This window comes from Lagenorhynchus albirostris, chromosome 11, assembly GCF_949774975.1.
Source record: "Lagenorhynchus albirostris chromosome 11, mLagAlb1.1, whole genome shotgun sequence".
NCBI lineage: Eukaryota > Metazoa > Chordata > Mammalia > Artiodactyla > Delphinidae > Lagenorhynchus > Lagenorhynchus albirostris.
In genome coordinates, this window is record NC_083105.1 from 97,772,898 (window position 1) to 97,790,597 (window position 17,700).

General features: G+C 52.4%; 1 protein-coding gene across 1 annotated transcript; it reads right to left on the reverse strand.

The window, feature by feature from the left end:
- Positions 1–3,688: 3,688 nt before the first annotated feature.
- Positions 3,689–17,031, reverse strand: CD4 (CD4 molecule). The gene is made up of 9 exons (XM_060165504.1): positions 16,957–17,031; positions 16,651–16,815; positions 8,020–8,178; positions 7,376–7,609; positions 6,058–6,396; positions 5,126–5,326; positions 4,431–4,552; positions 4,045–4,112; positions 3,689–3,746 (listed from the first exon to the last, which is right to left on the reverse strand). The coding sequence occupies exons 1-9, from the start codon at positions 17,003–17,005 to the stop codon at positions 3,716–3,718; spliced, it is 1,368 nt and encodes a 455-aa protein (XP_060021487.1). The 5' UTR covers positions 17,006–17,031; the 3' UTR covers positions 3,689–3,715.
- Positions 17,032–17,700: the final 669 nt, after the last annotated feature.

Here is a 17,700-nt window from a genome sequence, read left to right on the forward strand (position 1 = left end):
GTGGGGTGGGGTGGGGTGGGGGGTGGCAGGGAACCCGAAGACAGGGGAACCACTGACATCAGAAGCATCCAGAAAAGGAAAGGGGGGAAACTAGGGGGAAGGAGGAGAGTTTGAACAGAAGAGAAGGAGAGAGGGGGCAAAGTGATAGTATTTGAAAATAGAAGGAAAAGCCAAGAGACCCCTGGAGAGGAGGCTTTGGGGGGAGGTGAGGGGGGGATGGAGGGAGGGAGCAGGGAATAGGGAGGCTGAGAAGAAAAGCCCAGTGTTCAATAAGGTTCAGACTCCCTCCACCTCATAGACCCCCACTCTTTCCTCCCCTGTCCTGAGCCTCAGTTTCCCTCTGATGGGAAGGAGGACGTTCTGAATTTGGTGACTCTGAGCTTCATCGAGCCCTGGGGAGGGGGTTCAGAGGAACTCGGGTGAAAGCCTGAAGAGAGTGGAGGCAGGAAGGATGGGCATAATGGCTTTGGGGTAAGCGAGGTAAAAATGGGGCACATCAGTGGTAGGGTCTGTTTCCTGTAGCAGACCCTTAGACCCTTGCCCTCCCCAAGAGGTTCTAGTCCATCCCCCACCTTTGTCTTCCCTCGGAGCCCAGTACACCCTAGTTGCCATGGCAATGGCCAGCTAGAGGGAGATGGAGGGAATCGGTCAGGAGCGCCCCCCATCTCCCCTCCAGCCTTGGACCCCTTCCCATCCACACCCACCCAGGCCCAGAGGGTGGGCTCGGGAAGAAAGAGCTGGGGACTCGGAGAGGGAGGGAGGCAGGAAGGATGTGAAGGGCAGAGAGAGGAGGTGAAGGACGGAGAGAGATCAGAGGAAGGTGGGAGGGGGTCCGGGGGACTCCAGGGCGGAAAGGGGTCCCTCGCCCTTCGGGGTAAACGGGTAAAAGGTCAGGCGGCTCCTCCCTCCTGCGGGCCACCCACCGCGGTCTCCAGGGCAGAAACAGCAGGTGGCTGGGGAGGAGGGGCCGGCCCGAGGGGGAGAGGAGGCGGCGGGGGGAGAGGGGAGGGGACCACGGGGGACAGGGCCGGGGTCGCCTTACCTCGGGCTGCGCCCAGCACTGCCATGGAGACAGCACTCCCGACGCGGCTCTCCCCGGCTCCCGCCGCCTGCCGGCTCCAGCTCGCCGCCCTCCTCCCTCCTCCCTCCTCCCTCCGGGCCTCCCTCCTCCCGCCCGTCCCAGCCTCTCCGTTCGGCCCCCTACGTCCCCCCGAGCCCCTCTCTCCCGAGGTCCTGCCGCCGCAGCCCCGGGTCGGGACGGAGGCGAGCCTTGAGGGGCGGGGGCGAGCGCGGGGCGGGGGACCGGACGGTGGGGACTTGGAGGGGGAGGGGCGAAGAAGGCGCCAGGAGGGAGGGAGCGAGGAGGACGGCGGGGAACCGGCTTCATTGGAGAACTGGATCGTGTCCTGCCCCCACCCCACCCGGTTTTCAACACGAACTCAAGCTCGATGAGGCAGCTGGTGTTGCTCGGGGAGTTGGACACGTGTGTCACTGTGTGTATCTGTAAGGGCTGTGCCCGGGCGTAGCTCACGCGGGCATGTGCTGGAGGCTGCCGAGTGAGGGGCGCTGGTGAGGACGCTGGGGCTGCTTGCGGGATGCGGGGTACACAGGCTGAAAGAAAGCACCCCACCGATACACACCGCTTCCCCCTCCTGGAGCACAAATTCACACTTGTGTGGGCGACACACACAATTCTCCCGCACACATCACAGTTTTTCACGTGCAGGGCACACACAGCCCCTGCAGTTTCTCCCCTTCAGTGTATCACACACCCGCACACTCAGGGCCCTCTGGGGTGGGGAGGTGGGTAATCGGCCTCCAGAGGATTTTTCCCTCCCCAGGGAACCTTCGTCTCCTTCCTGGGGCAAGCCTGGCAACCTCTCCTCTGGGTCTGACCCCACAGATCAGAAGATTCCAGGTCCCCAGAAAAGAGCCATCTCTCTCTCTCTCTCTCTCTCTCTCTCACACACACACACACACACACACACACACACACACACACACACACACACAAATGAAGAAGAGGATCTTCCTTAAAGTCAGTCTCTTGGATTTTTCTGTCAGCTCAGGGAGGCAGGGGTGGGGAGTGGGCAGGAATACAAAGCAAGCCATGGGGAGCCCTGGAGACAACCGGGTGTTCTTCCTGGAAGAGGCGGCAAGCTGAAGGGAAAGGAAAAGGGGGAAAGGGTAGGGACTGCGGGACATGGTGAGAAAGGGAAGGGAGGAGAGGCAGAGGAGGCTGGGGATCCTGAGAGAAATGGATCAAGAAGAGGAGGAAGGGGTTTCCGTGGTGGCGCAGTGGTTGAGAGTCCGCCTGCCGATGCAGGGGACATGGGTTCGTGCCCTGGTCCGGGAAGATCCCACATGCCGCGGAGCGGCTGGGACCGTGAGCCATGGCCGCTGAGCCTGCGCATCCGGAGCCTGTGCTCCGCAACGGGAGAGGCCACGACAGTGAGAGGCCCGCGTACCGCCAAAAAAAAAAAAAAAAAAAAAAAGAAGAGGAGGAAGAAGAAAGCTTGTAAACCCAATTTTCTTGTCTCCTGAATCATTTGGGGGAGGGATGAAGAGGGGTATGGGGCAGGGAGACTGAGGCCCAGTGGGTATCTCCGAGGCCCAGAGGTACCCTCAGAGGGTTCACTGTCTGGCCAGCTCCCCACCCTGTCCCCCTGGCAAAGCTCACCTTCTAGAAGGTTCTGATAGGGTGCGTGGCGGGTCACTGTGCTCCAGCCTGTGCCCTGATTAGGAGAACTACAGGTTTTGTCCTCTGGTAATAGGATTCTGCTGAGATGAAGGAGGGATCCTCGGCAGGGAGGCCCTGAACTCTCTGAGGCAACCTCCCTGCGGTGAAGGGAATCCAAGGTAGTACCGGGCATCTATGACCAGCCAACTGCAGAGATCTGTGTGGTATTTGCCCCTGTGTTCAAGAGACAGCAGTGGACCTAGAGGTCAAGAGACCTGGGCTAGCCCACGTACTAGCCATGTGAACCTAGGTCAGGCAATCACCTGACCTCTCTGCATTCCATTTCTGGTCTATAAACTGGAGATAATAATCTTGGTCCTGTCACTACCAGTCTTGTAGGATTTTCATGAGGTTCAAATAGACTAAGGATGTGAAACTGATTTGTAGACAGCGCCACGCTGCTTGGGTGGTAAGGAACTGTATCTGCGCACAAGTGTGCCCAGGGCGCTGGTCTGTGCTCAGGTCGGGATGTAAGTCTGTGGTTCTGCTGACACAGGGTAAGACGCAGGCAGAATGGAGCAGCACAGGCTGGCGGTCAGGAGCCTTTGGATCTGGACCCGTCCTTGACGGGCTGTGTGACCTTGGGCTAGTCCCTGCCTTCTCTGGTCCCAGGGTCCTCTCCCGAACAGTGACCGCCCTGTGCTTCGTGCTTCAGACACCCAGCCTCACCCTCCAGGGCAGGCACGGCCGGTCCCACGTGCTCCCCTGAGATGCAAGTGAGCAGTGAGGGAGAGGGTCGAGAAGAAATCATCAAAGAAGGGCTAGGGTTTGAGTGAAAAGGAAATGGGGAAGAGGGGGTGTGAGCGAGCCTCTGGAAGAGCGGACCCAAGGCCCACTGGACGGGGAGGGCAGGAGGCGGACAGAGGCGCTATGCCGGCTACATTCATCTGGTCCGCAGGCCCAGGAGACCAACAGGAAATGCAGGGGGAGCCAGCTGGGGAGGCTGCAGATGGGAAGCTCCTCCTGGCTGGGGCCTCAGGTGAGACTACATGTCTTCTGGAGCCGGCTGGAGGGACGAAGAATAAGAGGAGCGTGTCTGTTCCTCCCCAGCTCCTTGCTTTCCAGGCCCTCCCTGGCTCCCAGACCCTGCTTTTCTCTTCCAGCTCAGTGATGGCCTCCGGACACATCGCAGGCCCCCTGCCCCTCACCTCGCCGTCCTCCACCTCCCGCCAGCTACCTACCTCCTGGGCCATCCCTGCCTGCTTCTCTCCTCTCCACCACCTCCCTCTAGCCCCCCTCTCCTCTTCTCTTCCTCCCCTCCCTTCCCTCTCTTCTCCCCCCTTCCCTCTCTGCCCCCTAGTTACTGCGAGCAGTGGCAGGTCTTCTTCTCACTGAGGAGTCTCTTGATCTGAGATGTCCGCTGTGCCCGGCGCTGTCCAGGGAGAAAGAGAGGAGTCGTGAGGGTCCCAGGCCTCCGAAAGGGAGCTGCCCCTTGGAGGGGGGCGTGGGAGGGGAGAGGCAGTGACTGTGGCTGAGGCCATCTGTCCCAGAATTAACTCTGCGCCTTCCTGTCTCTCCCTCCGCGTGGGATCTGGGACGGGGCCCAGCTGGCAGTGAGGCTGCTGAGCAGCGGGCCGAGGGAGCCAGAGCAGAAGCAGGTCACCGACACAGGGTACCCTTGTTGCCGCACAGGCCTCAGGTGCGCAAGTGCCCCGCGGGGGAACGAGGGCGTCTGGGGAGGCTCACTCACCCTGCGGTGCCAGTATTTAGCAGAGAAGATGCAAAATCCAGTGAGAAGCAGAAGACTGGCGACCCCCCCCAGCACCACAGCCAGAAGCTTCGGCCAGGCGCGGGCGAGCACCGGGGGCAAAACTGCAAGAGAGAGAGCTGTGCTCAGCTCCCTGCCCGCTGCACTCAGGCACAGGGCACGCAGCAGGGGGGCCCGAGGAGGGACGGTCTCGTTGCCCTGCCACACTTGGGTCTGGTCCTTGGGCTGGGAGAGCGGGGCAGGGTGCACGGGGCCCTCAGGGGCCCCCAGGGCTGGAAGGGAAAGGCTGGGGAAGGGGTTTTAAGGTTTAGACACTGCACTGTACCCTGGGGAGCTAGAAGCGGCGGTCCACGCCATGTGCCGTGCGCATGAATGTGTGTATGTGTGTGTGTGTCTCTCTGTCTGGGTTTGAAGAGGAGCCAGGGAGGGGGGCTCTTGGTCAGGTGGACCCCATGCCTGGGCTGTAGACCTTAGGGAGATGGGAACTTGTAGGACTACAAGAGCCCAGGACCACACCCCACTTCACCTCATCACCCCTGTGTCCAGGCACCATACCTAAAACCCACCCATCTCAGAGCAACTGGGAGGCTGGGTGGTCTCCACCAGCCTTGGGAGGGTCCCACGGTGGAGGAGGTCGGGGCTCGGGGTTAGGCCACGGAATCTGGACTCTCACTCACTCTTGACCTTGGATTCCAGCAGGACTTTGCCCTTGTCGCTCAGTAGACACTGCCACATGCCTGCTTCAGGGCCCAGCACCGTCACCAGCTTCTGCTGATCTGAGACCCTCATGCTCTGGTTCTCCTTCTTCAAGCTCAGTGTCAGCCCGGGGGACGTGGGTCCCAGCACCTCACAGGTCAAACTGTTTGGGGACTTAGTCACTGCAGAGGGACAAGAGCCTGAGACTGGGAGCCTGGACCTCTGGGTTCCCAGCACCTCCATGCTCTAAGGCGATTTGTAGGACAATGAAAATGATACTTTACATTGGCATTCCTCTTTTAGCCTCTCAGAGCACATTTTCATGCAGTTATAATGGAGGAAACAGGGTTTTTGAGGTCCAACAGTCTTAGATTTGAACCCCAGCCCCACTGCTTACTATCTGTGAGTCTCTGAACAAGTTACTTACCCACCTGAGCCCCAGACAAAAATTAAATGGAGAAATACATGTAGAGCGCTTGACTGGGGCCCGGCAGGTACAAAGCATCAAATATTAGCTGTTATTATTTGTGAAGTTGTTATGATGATCAAGGAGATAAGGATGGGGAGAACTTAGTGTGGCGTCTGACCTTGTCACCATGACTGTCGTACTGTTACCCTCCTTAGGAGAAAGCCGAGCCACAGAGGGGTCACAGAGTGTCGGGCAGAGGCAGAACTAGAGCCTGGTTCTCAGGGAGGACCCCTGGGAATTCTAGCGGAGGCCACCTTAGGCCGGCTCTTGGATGTCAGGGACGGACAGAGGATTGCAACCTCAGTTCAAAACCAGCCCTTGATTGGCTCCATCAGGCAGCCAGGGCCTAGGCATCCCTCTGGGGGCCTGTCCTGCCTTGGAGGGTCCCAGGGCCAGGTCCCTCCAGCCCCACCCCGCCCTCACCTTCTCAGCCTATCTCCTCACCTCTCATCACCACGAGCTTCACTTCCTGATACAACTTCCCCTTGGTGAGATTCAGGGTCAGGTTTCCAGAACCTGCGTACTGAGGCAAAGCCTGGGGCAGAGTCAGGTGGAGGGGGAGCGCCTTACTCATGCGGAGCTTGAGGTCCTTGCGAGCCTTTCCCACAGTCACCTTCCCGTTGTTCAATGTGAAGGTGATCCAGGACTCGGGGGAGGAATTCCCCTTTGCCTGCAGCCAACTCAGCTCCCCGCTCAGATTTTCGTCTCCAAATGTGAGTGGGAAGGAAAAGTTCATCTGCTCCCCCTCCTTTGCATAGACTGTGCTGGAGACCTCCTGGAAGGCTGGAGGGGGACGGGAGAGAACCCGGGTCCATGCACAGGCACGCGGCGGGTAGGCACGTGGTGGGGGGAGACGGGAGGAGACCAGGTGAGTCCAAACACCCAGGCCGCCATTCGGGCGCTTAAACTCCCACCTACCTCTCCTGTCCTCTCTCAGCTCTGCACCCCAGGGAGGTCCCACGGCAGCACCCCCGCCCCCTAGAAGCCCTCCTAGAACAGCCCAGCCACAAGGGGCCTCTCCCTCCTCAGGATCCTAGAGCACAGAGGCCATTTGGCCTGCACCACTTGGGTACGTAAGTTATCACCCTTCACAAGATAAGAGCAAATCCTGGCTGACTACGTGCCAGGTGCTGTTCTAAGTGCATTCGGTACGTTACTTCTGCCCATAACACGACAAGGGAGGCTAGACCATCCCTGTTTTACAGATGCAGAAACCAAGGCACAGAGAGGTTCAGTAACTTGCCCAAGGCCGCACGGTTAAGCCAGAGCCAGGATTTCAACCAGAGTCCACACCCTTCACCACCGCACACCCTACCGTGTGTCCCGTAAGCACCTGGAGGACAGGATCTGGGGTGGTGCCTGCCTTCTGGGCTCTTTTTTCCCTCCTGAAGCCTAGCTCAGGAGGCATCAAGTTTGCAACGTCAGATTTCATCTGGACTGGCTTGCTGCTCTGAGTGTCCCTGAATTAGTGGCTTTGCCAACTTGGTGGGAGGGGGGAGCTGAGGCAACGGAGAACATAGACGCCCTTGACAGCCCTCCTTTGGGGCTTCCTCCTGGGTCTCTGGGGTCCCTCACGTCCTCACATCCCCTGTCCCTTCCTTCCCCCATGTCCACTACCCTGAGACGTGGCTGTAAATGAGAAGCTTGAGGAAGAGAGGGCCCAGTATGTCCCCCAGGGCAGACCCAGAACTGGAGCAGCAGCGAGAGCAGAGGGACCGTCTGTCAGGCCAGGGGGCCTGCGGAGGAGGGGAGCGCCTCTTACCCAGCACCAGGATGTGCTTGTTGAACACCAGCGTCTGCTGGGCCTGGGAGACGGTACATGTCCAGGTGCCACTGTCCTGCAGCCCCACCTGGGGCAGTGACAGACTCTTGGCCTCATTCTTCCTTTTATTCCCTGGACCTTTCCATTGCACTGAAGGGTTACTACCAGAGGGGCCTTCCAAGGTCAGGGTCAGGCTCTGTCCCAGCAGCAAGCGGGTGTCCGAGCTGGCAGTCACTGTGGGGGGAGCAGGCCAGTTGTGTCACACACACGCACCATCTTCAAGGAGAAGGGAAGAAGCCAGGAGACAAAGGGTGTCTCTCCGTTACCCCCATCCCAGCATCTCCCTTCTGCCCATCCCCAGCCCAAGGCAGCGTTTCCCTCTCCCCTCCCCCCTCCTTCTCTCTCTCAGTCCTCCCTCTGTCTCCTGCCTTTCCATTCCCCTCACCCCCACCCCTAGGTCTCTTCGACTCCCCCTGCCTGACCCAAGACCTGAGGAGGGGCTGAGGAGATGCGGCGGCCTGTCTGATCAGTCTCTGGACTGTTGAAATGCCACCAGCTCAGGTCCTGGTTTGGGTACAGGGATGGGAGTCAAGGAGGAAGGGAGGTTGGCTGGAGGTGTCCTCATCCCAGGCTGCCCCACTCACATCTGAACACCTGCAATTCCACCTCGATCTTCTTGTCCTCCACTTCGCAGATGTAAGTCCCCGAGTCAGGTACTTCAAGATCCTTGATGACCAGAGGAAAGGATCCTTGGTCCCACAGGTTTATTTTTGATTCGACTCGAGAGTTCAGGTTGGAGGCACCTGGGAGTAGAATGCCACCGTACTGAGGAGGTTGGGGTACCCTGGAGGCACGGCACCCCCTGGCGAGGGCGGTGCCCACAACTCTGCTGATCTGAGTTGCTCATTTCCAGCAGAATCTGCCTCGGGTCCTAATCTGAGAACCCCAGACTGGCGAGGAGGTCCCAACACATTCTTTTACCAGGCCAGGACAACATCTCACTAACCCAAAATATAAAATCTTACCTTCATTTAGAGAGCACCAACTCCTACATGCCAAACACTTTACATGCATCATCTCAAGTAATCTTCACAACAGTTCTGAGAAATAGGTACTGTTTTGCTTATCTTGCAAATAAGGAAAGTGAGGCTCAGAGAAATTAAGTAGTTGCCCAAACTCTCGCTAACACGTTATCGGCAGAAACATAAACCAGTACAATTTCTTTGGAAGGTAATTTGTTTTGTTTTCGTTTTCGTTTTTAAAATTTTTATTGGCGTAGAGTTGATTTTAAATGTGTTAGTTTCTGCTGTACAGCAAAGTGAATCAGTTCTGCATATACATACGTCCACTCTTTTTAAAATTCTTATTCCATACAGGTCATTACAGAGAATTGAGAAGAGTTCCCTGTGCTATACGGTAGGTCCTTATTAGTTATCTATTTTATATACAGTAGTGTGTATATGTCAGTCTTAATCTCCCAATTTATCCCTTCCCCTGGAAGGTAATTTGTAATGTCTACCAGAATTACAAATGCACATACAGAACTAAATGTTCACCAAGGAAGGAGAGGTTAAATAAATTAGAGTTCACCCATTCAGTGGAATGCTATAAGAGAAGAAGGAGAAGGATCTTTCTATTCTGAGATGGAATAATATCTAAGAAACATCATTAACTGAAAAAAGCAAGATATTAAGCAGGCTACCATTGCTTGAAAAGGAGGGGGAAAGTTATTTAACATCTATCTATCTATATCTATCTATCCATCTATCTATCTGTCTCTCTATCTACCTATCCTGCCTGGTATATGAACAAATATTTCTAGAGGTGAATGTAAGGAAATGGTCGCCTTAGTAGTCCCTAGGGAGAGGAAGTGCATCCCCATGAGACAGGTGTGGGAGGGCTTTTCACTTTATGCCCTTTTCTACCTTTTGAATTTATTTTATTTTATTTTATTTTATTTTTTTGTGGTACGCGGGCCTCTCACCGTTGTGGCCTCTCCCGTTGCGGAACACAGGCTCCGGACGCGCAGGCTCAGCGGCCATGGCTCACGGGCCCAGCCGCTCCGCGGCATGTGGGATCTTCCCGGACCGGGGCACGAACCCGTGTCCCCTGCATCGGCAGGCGGACTCTCAACCACTGCGCCACCACGGAAGCCCTACCTTTTGAATTTTGACATCAGTAAGTGGTGGAGCCAGGATTAAGATTCAGGCTGTTGGGTACGCTGTGCAGTACTGTCTCTGGAAAGTTCTGCAAGCACGGACATGCGGCCTCCTCCAGTCTCCTCATCAGAACAACCAGCACCCAGAGGAAGCTCTTCTCTTTAGCTAACTATTTTCTGGGTACAGCAGCAGCCCCAGAACTTCATTACAATGAAGGGCTTTAGCAGCTAAATTTGCATAGCGAAGACACAGGCTTTTACTTAGAATGCATATTTGCAGGGATGGGGTGAAGGCGGCTGAGATAAAGCTCCCACCCTCAACCCCCTGGCCCTCTCCCCATTTTGGCCTTGGTGTGGGAGACGTACTGTCAAGTCGGCCGTCATTCTCCCTTCTTGCCTCTTCCAGACCCCACAGCCCCTCCCCGCTGCTCAGGGCCACCCTCTCCAGGAGACCTTTCCAGATAACCTGTAGCCCTGGGCTCACACCCACCCCCGATTTTCCTCCAGCTCTGCCCACCTCCCCTTTCATTTGTCCTGCAGGAGTCCCTACCCTACCTGCTCTCTCCCCTGGATCCGTGTGCTGGTTAGCTCCCCAATTTTTCTGAAATCCTACTACATTCCTTTTACAATCTACCAAACTTCTTGAAGGGGTAGCCTCCTCTGGTTCTGCCCCCGTGTCACTTCTTTCGATTCTCTCCTCCACATCTGAGCACCCTTCCCTTTTCTTCCCCTTGGACTCCTATTCTGCTGTCTACATTTAGGTGCTACTCCGGACTCTCTCCTGGATCCTCTTCCCCGTTTCTGTAGACATTCTCAATTCCACTGCATCCCCTGTCGGCTCTGCAGATGACCCCCAGCCCCAGCCTCTTGCCTACATCCTGGGCTCACGTTTCCAGTGGCCCAAGGGATGACTTTATCTGGATGTCCTGCCATCACCCAAAACGCAATTGGTTCCAAATGAAATGTAACACCCTTTCCCTAAAATAACTTTTCCTCCTTGCTTCCCTTTTAAAACGTCTTCCGAGCCTCGTCATGACCCCCTTGTCCGGACTGTTCCATACCTTGTAAAAGTGATTCTACTTTGTGAAAGGTCAAAGGTTATCAGTGCATCTGGGATCAATTCATGGAGGAGACCAGTACTGAACCAAGCCTTAAAAGAAGTTCAGGCGGTGAGCTAGAGGAAAGGGTTGCAGCAAGGACATCTAGGAAGGGGGAAAAGCTCCAGGAAAGCTGCACAGGCAACCACCTCAAAGCAGTGAGGAAGGGGCTTCCCTGGTGGCGCAGTGGTTGGGAGTCCGCCTGCCGATTCAGGGGACACGGGTTCGTGCCCCGGTCCGGGAAGATCCCACATGCCGCGGAGCGGCTGGGCCCGTGAGCCATGGCCGCTGAGCCTGCGCGTCCGGAGCCTGTGCTCTGCAATGGGAGAGGCCACAACAGTGAGAGGCCCGCGTACCGCAAAAAAAAAAAAAAAAAAAAAGCAGTGAGGAAAACACCTGGGTGTGAGGTTTCTGGATGGGGAGCTGCAGCAAGCGATGCTGAGGGGAAGAATGTCAGGCAGAGGCTTCCAGGCTTAGCCTAATGGACTAGGGAGTGAAACACGCAAAGCATTGCTTTGGGAGCCGGTACTGCTGCAGGAGGAAGAGAATTGAAGTAGGAGAGACTGGTAGCAGAGAGAATTGCCAGGAAGCTTCCACTGTAATCCAGGGGAGGGGTATGTGGCCTTGGCTAATGAGGGTGGAGTTCCCATGAGAACAAAGAAGATGAAACAGAAAAACACTTCCACGGGAAGGAATGGCCATAAGCAGTGACTGATGGGAAATCAGGGACTGAAGTAGGGGAAAAAAAAAATTGGCTCTATGGTTCAGAAACTGGGGGAGTCAGGAGAGTGATGCTGCCGTGGTCAGAGATCAGGAAGCCGGGAAGGGGAGCTGTTCTGAAGGAAATTCAAATCATGGTAACAGAACAAAAACGTCAACACAAAAGAGGTAAGAACGTTTAGAAGGGAGTACATATGTTTCAATCTCACAGGCGATCATAGAAATGCAAATTAAACCAACAATGATATATTTTTCAACCATCAAATTAGCCAAAAAAAAAAGTTTTAAATATTACTATTCAGTGTCAGCAAGGGTGCTGGTGAGATAGGCACACAGTGACATTATTATCTAGACTTATTGTAAATGGCTAGAACCTTTCTGGAAGTGATCTTGCAGTATATACCAACTTTTTTTTTTTTTTTTTTTGCGGTACGCGGGCCTCTCACTGTTGTGGCCTCTCCCGTTGCGGAGCACAGGCTCCGGACGCGCAGGCTCAGCGGCCATGGCTCACGGGCCCAGCCGCTCCGCGGCATGTGGGATCTTCCCGAGCCGGGGCATGAACCCGTGTCCCCTGCATCGGCAGGCGGACTGTCAACCACTGTGCCACCAGGGAAGCCCTGTCTTTAGTTTTTAGAAGTTTAATTATGATGTTTTTTTAAAATTTATTTTATTTTTTAATTTTATTTTTGGCTGCATTGGGTCTTTGTTGCTGTGTGCGGGCTTTCTCTAGTTGCGGTGACCAGGGCTACTCTTCATTGCAGTGCGTGGGCTTCTCATTGCAGTGGCTTCTCTTTGTTGCAGAGCATGGGCTCTAGGCACGCGGGCTTCAGTAGTTGTGGCACTCAGGCTCAGTAGTTGTGGCTCACGGGTTCTAGAGCACAGACTCAGTAGTTGTGGTATACAGGCTTAGTTGCTCCACGGCATGTGGGATCCTCCTGGACCAGGGCTCGAACCTGTGTCCCCTGCACTGGCAGGAGGATTCTTAACCACTGCGCCACCCGGGAAGCCCTAAGAAGTGTCTTGATGTGGATTTCTTTAGGTTCATCCTGCTTAGGCTTTGCTCAACTTCTTGAATCTATAGGTTAATATCTCTTGCCAAATTTGCAAATTTTTCAGCCACTATTTTTTCCAGTACTTTTTCAGTTCAATTTTCTTTCCCTTCTCCTTCACTCACTGACACAAATATTACATCTTTTGTTAGAGTCCCACAAGTCCCTATGGCTTTGTTCATTTTTTCCACTCTATTTTCTCTCTGTTGTTCAGATTGTGTAATTTCTATTGTTCTATCTTGCAGTTCACTGATTCTTTCCTCTGTCCCCCCCACCCCAGTGTGCTGTTGGGCTCATTCATTGATCCCTTGTATTTTGGTTATATTTTTCCATTCTAAAATTTCCATTTGGTTCTTTTTATGTTACCCTTTTTTTTTTTTTTTTTTTTGGCCAGGCTGTGCAGCTTGTGGAATTTTAGTTCCCCAACTAGGGATCAAACCTGGGCCCCAGCAGTGAAAGCACCAAGTTCTAACCACTGGACCACCAGGAACTTTCCAACATCCTCTGTTTCTTTGCTGAAGCTTTCTGGTTTTCATTTGTTTCAAGCATGTTTGTAATTGTTTGCTGAAGAACTTTTTATCATGGCTGCTTTAAAGTATTTGTCAGATAATTCTAACCTCTCTTTCATCTCAGTGTGGGCATCTGTTGGTTCTTTTTTTCATCCAGTTTGAGATGTTTCTGGTTCTTAGTATCAAGAGTGATTTTCACTTGGAACCTGGACATTTGAGTGTTATGTTACGAGATTCTGGATCTTATTTAAACCTTCTTTTTTAACTGGCTTTCTTTTATACCGTTCTTATTACTGCCAGGTGGAGGAAGAAATCTAGGTTCTCCTCTCACTCTCCACTGTGCTAGAGGGGGATGCTCCTCATAACTGGTCAGGGGTGGAAGTTCCAGTTCCCCACGTGGGGAAGTTCCAGTTCCCCATGTGGTCTCCATAGATCCTGGTTACTACAGGGTGATGGTAAAGGTCTTGACTCTCCACTAGACCTCTTCTGACACCACCCCAGCAGGGTGGGGTGCCTCCTGACTGCTGGGTGGGGTGGAAGTCCAGGATCTTCCTGTGATCTCCACTGACTTTACAGGGGGTGGAGGAGCCTTCTCACTGGCTGGTGGGGATGCACAGCCCCATTTTCTACTTTGCATTCTCTGATCCCATCTCAGTGGAGGTGTTGGGTGCCTATACAGCCTGGGTGGGGGTGTGTGGAAGTTTAAGCTCCCAGTCAGCCTTTGTTGGCATGGGAGAGTGTGGGGTCACAGTTTTCCTCTGGTGTTTGGCTGAAGTAGAGCAGTCGTTATATTGAAGTTTTTTGTCTTGCTGGGTTGCTCCTTTCCTGGTCCTTTGACTAAAGAGAGCAGGCTTCTGTGAGGCTTATTTTCGTCTGTGCCCATCAGAGCTTCCAGGTTGCCGGCTTCTTCAGCTCCAAGACTGGGGTATTCGAGGCAAAAAGAAAACTCACCAACCTGTTGTTCTTCAGGCCCTGAGGTCCCTACCGGTCTGCTCTCTTCTCAACACCTTTCAGAATCTTCTTACGTTAGTTCTATATGCAATGTCTAGATTTTCATTTGTATTTCATGAGAGGAAGAGTGAAGAGTATGTTACTATGGACTGAATTGTGTTCCCCCAAAATTCATATGTAGAAGCCCTAACACTCAATGTGGTGATATTGGGAGATAGGGAGGTAATTAGATTTATATGAGGCCATGAGGGTGGGGTCTTCCTGGAGGGATTAGTGCCCTCATAAGAAGAGACCCCAGAGAGCCCTCTCTCTCTCTCTGCCATGTGAGGACAGAGCAAGTAGGTGGCCGTCTGCAAGCCAGGAAGAGAGCTCTCTTAAGAACCCGACCACGGGGCTTCCCTGGTGGCGCAGTGGTTAAAAATCTGCCTGCCAATGCAGGGGACATGGGTTTGAGCCCTGGTCCAGGAAGATCCCACATGTGGCAGAGCAACTAAGCCCGTGTGGCACAACTACTGAGCCTGCGCTCTAGAGCCCGTGAGCCACAACTACTGAAGCCTGCACTCTAGAGCCCATGCTCCACAACAAGAGAAGCCACTGCAATGAGAAGCCTGCGCACCACAATGAAGCATAGCCCCCACTCGCCGCAACTAGAGAAAGTCTGCACGTAGCAATGAAGACCCAACGCAGCCAAAAATGATAAATAAATAAATAAATAAATAAAAGAACCCGACCGTGTTGGCACCCTGATCTGGACATCCAGCCTCCAGAACTGTGAGAATATGTGTTTCTCTTGTTTGAGTCACCCAGACCATGGTATTTTGTTATGGCAGCCCAAGCAGATTAATATGTATGTCTACTCAATTTTCTGGAAAGCCCTTGTTTTTTATTATCTGCATAGTTTCCCACAGTTGTACCATAGTTTAACCCTTTCATCATTGATGGGTTTTCAGTTTGAATTCTGTGCTTTCATATTATAAGCAATGCTTATAACAACATCCTTGCACAGGTTTCATGAAATATTCCTGATTTTATTTCTGTCAAATAGATTTTCCAGGGAATTCCCTGGCGGTCCAGTGGATAGGACTCCGCACTTTCACTGCCAAGGGTGGGGATTCAAACCCTGGTTGGGGAACTAAGATCCCACAAACCGCGTGGCATGGCCAAATAAATAAATAAAATAAAACTATTTAAAAAATAGATTTTCCAGAATAGCTATTACTAGGTGAAAAGATTTTAGAACTTTGTATTTAGTAAACATTGACAGATTACTTTAAAAAATTAGCCTAATAATTGATTGTCCCATCATGATATAATGTTCTGAGGGAGTAGGATAAAAAGTATGTATAGTATGATATCATCTATGTAAATAATATATATTTTCCACACTAAACAAAGATCAGAAGGAAGTAAATGAAAATGTTAACAACAGATATCTCTGAGTGGTAGAATTATGTGTGCATTTGATTTTCTTCCTTATTCTTTTCTGCATTTGCCAAATATTCTATAATGAGCATGTAATACTTTAAAAATCTGGAGAAAAAAACAGTTAACATCAATAAAATTTACATAAAGGAAGTAACATATTGAAAAGTGCACATTGATATACAGTTGCATCTTACTATAGCAGATGCCATTTCAGCAAAATTTGTATAATAAAAAGATATCTAAAGAGCAAGCTGACCTGGCCCACAGATTTCACTTCTAGGAATTCATCCTACAGAGACATTTGTACGTTTCCAAAGATACCAGGTTTGACTCACTGAAGAATTCTTTTTTGTGAGAGCAGTAAAATGAAAATAGCCTAAGTGTCGAACAATATGGGATTAGTCAAATAAATCATGGTATAATTATACAAAAGAACTATGCAGTCACAGAAAAGAAATGAGGTAGAAATATATAGAGAGGGACAGATATATGCAGATACAGATAGATGCACACACATATTGAATACAGAACAATCTTCAAAATACCTGCATAATTTTAAGAAAAAAAAAACCCAAGGTTAGAACCAGGGGCACTGTTATGGTGTGCTCATTGCCTGAATGTCTCTTTTGTTCTTTACTATATTATATCCCCAGCACCTAGAACATTATCTAATTACTTAATTAACATATAGCCTCTCTCTCTCTCTCTCTCTCTCTTTCTCTCTCCATATATATATATACATATAATGTACACCCATATATGATAAATTGATTTTATGTAAGAAGAGAGGGGAACCTATATATATATGCTTCTACATGCATGGTTCCTCTCTCTTTTTTTTTTTTTTTTTTTTTTTTGCGGTACGCGGGCCTCTCACTGCCGTGGCCTCTCCCGTTGCGGAGCTCAGGCTCCGGACGCGCAGGCTCAGCGGCCATGGCTCACGGGCCCAGCCGCTCCGCGGCATGTGGGATCTTCCCGGACCGGGGCACGAACCCGCGTCCCCTGCATCGGCAGGCGGACTCCCAACCACTGCGCCACCAGGGAAGCCCCCATTCTATTGCTTTTAATGAAAGTAAACCAAGTATGGTCATGGATCTGTAGCAACAATATTCGTGAAATCATGGGTTTTATGTGATGATAGTTATTTTTCTAATATCCATTAATATAATGAAATTATAATAGACCACCAGAAGCCATTCCCCAGCCCACCAGCAGCTGGCGGAGGGAGGCTCTGGACTTGGAGAGTCCCTGAGACTCTCAGCTGGAACCTCCAGGATCCCAGCGTTTACTCGGAGCTGGGCTCTGACACCAGGGGTGTTCAAGCCCTGGGGCTTTCCTCTCTGAACGGGGAGTGGGGCCAGCCTACCTTTGTGCCAGAAGTAGCCGTGACGCCCCAGAATCTTGGTCTGGTAAGAATTTTTCCAGCTGAAGAACAGGCTCTTATTCTGGGAAGCCTTGCAGGGCAGCTCTGCGAGTTCTCCTGCCTTACCCAGCACCACTTTCTTCCCCTGAGTGCCGGCTGGGAGCATCACTAGGTGGAAAAACAGGGGGTCAGGCTTCGAGGGTACGGCTGCGCTGCCTCCGCCTAATCCGCCCCCCACACACACTGCATTTCCCAATCAGCCCCTCCTCCCAGGCCACCTGCACCCAGACTCCAAGTCTGAGCACTCACCCAGTTGCAGCACCAGGAACAGGTGCCTAAGAGAGGTTCCGGGGTCCATTGTGGCTTTGCTGAGGCAGGCAGGGACCTGGGCCTTCCCCCAAAGGAAAGGCAGGGCCTGGGGGAGACACCAGTCATCAGTCAGCAGGCGTTCACCTGGCCTGGGACCCCTTCAGGACCTGGACAGCCAGGCCAGGACCTAGACGTGCAGATCTCTAAACAAGACACCCACTGGACATGCCACACATGCTGTACCCAGACCGGGGGTGGGTCCTCTGCCAGGTGGGACCAGAAACGGATTCTCGGAGCAGGTGGTAAATTGGGACTAGGACCAGGGAGCCAAGCCAGGTCATGAAGGTCCTTGAGTGCCATACTGGGAGGCTGGGACTCGACCCTGGGCACTAGGGAGATTTACTTAGAGAAGGACAGGAGTAGATTTACAAGATAGATGCCTTCAGCTGTTGAGCAAACAATGAGCTGGAGGAGGTCAAACACTGGAGGCAGGATTTCAAGAATCCTGGTGAGAAAACTCCAAACTACAACTAGAACTACCATATGACCCAGCAATCCCACTACTGGGCATATACCCTGAGAAAACCATAATTCAAACAGACACAATGTTCACTGCAGCTCTATTTACAATAGCCAGGAGATGGAAACAACCTAAGTGTCCATCATCGGATGAACGGATAAAGAAGATGTGGCACATATATACAATGGAATATTACTCAGCCATAAAAAGAAACGAAATTGAGC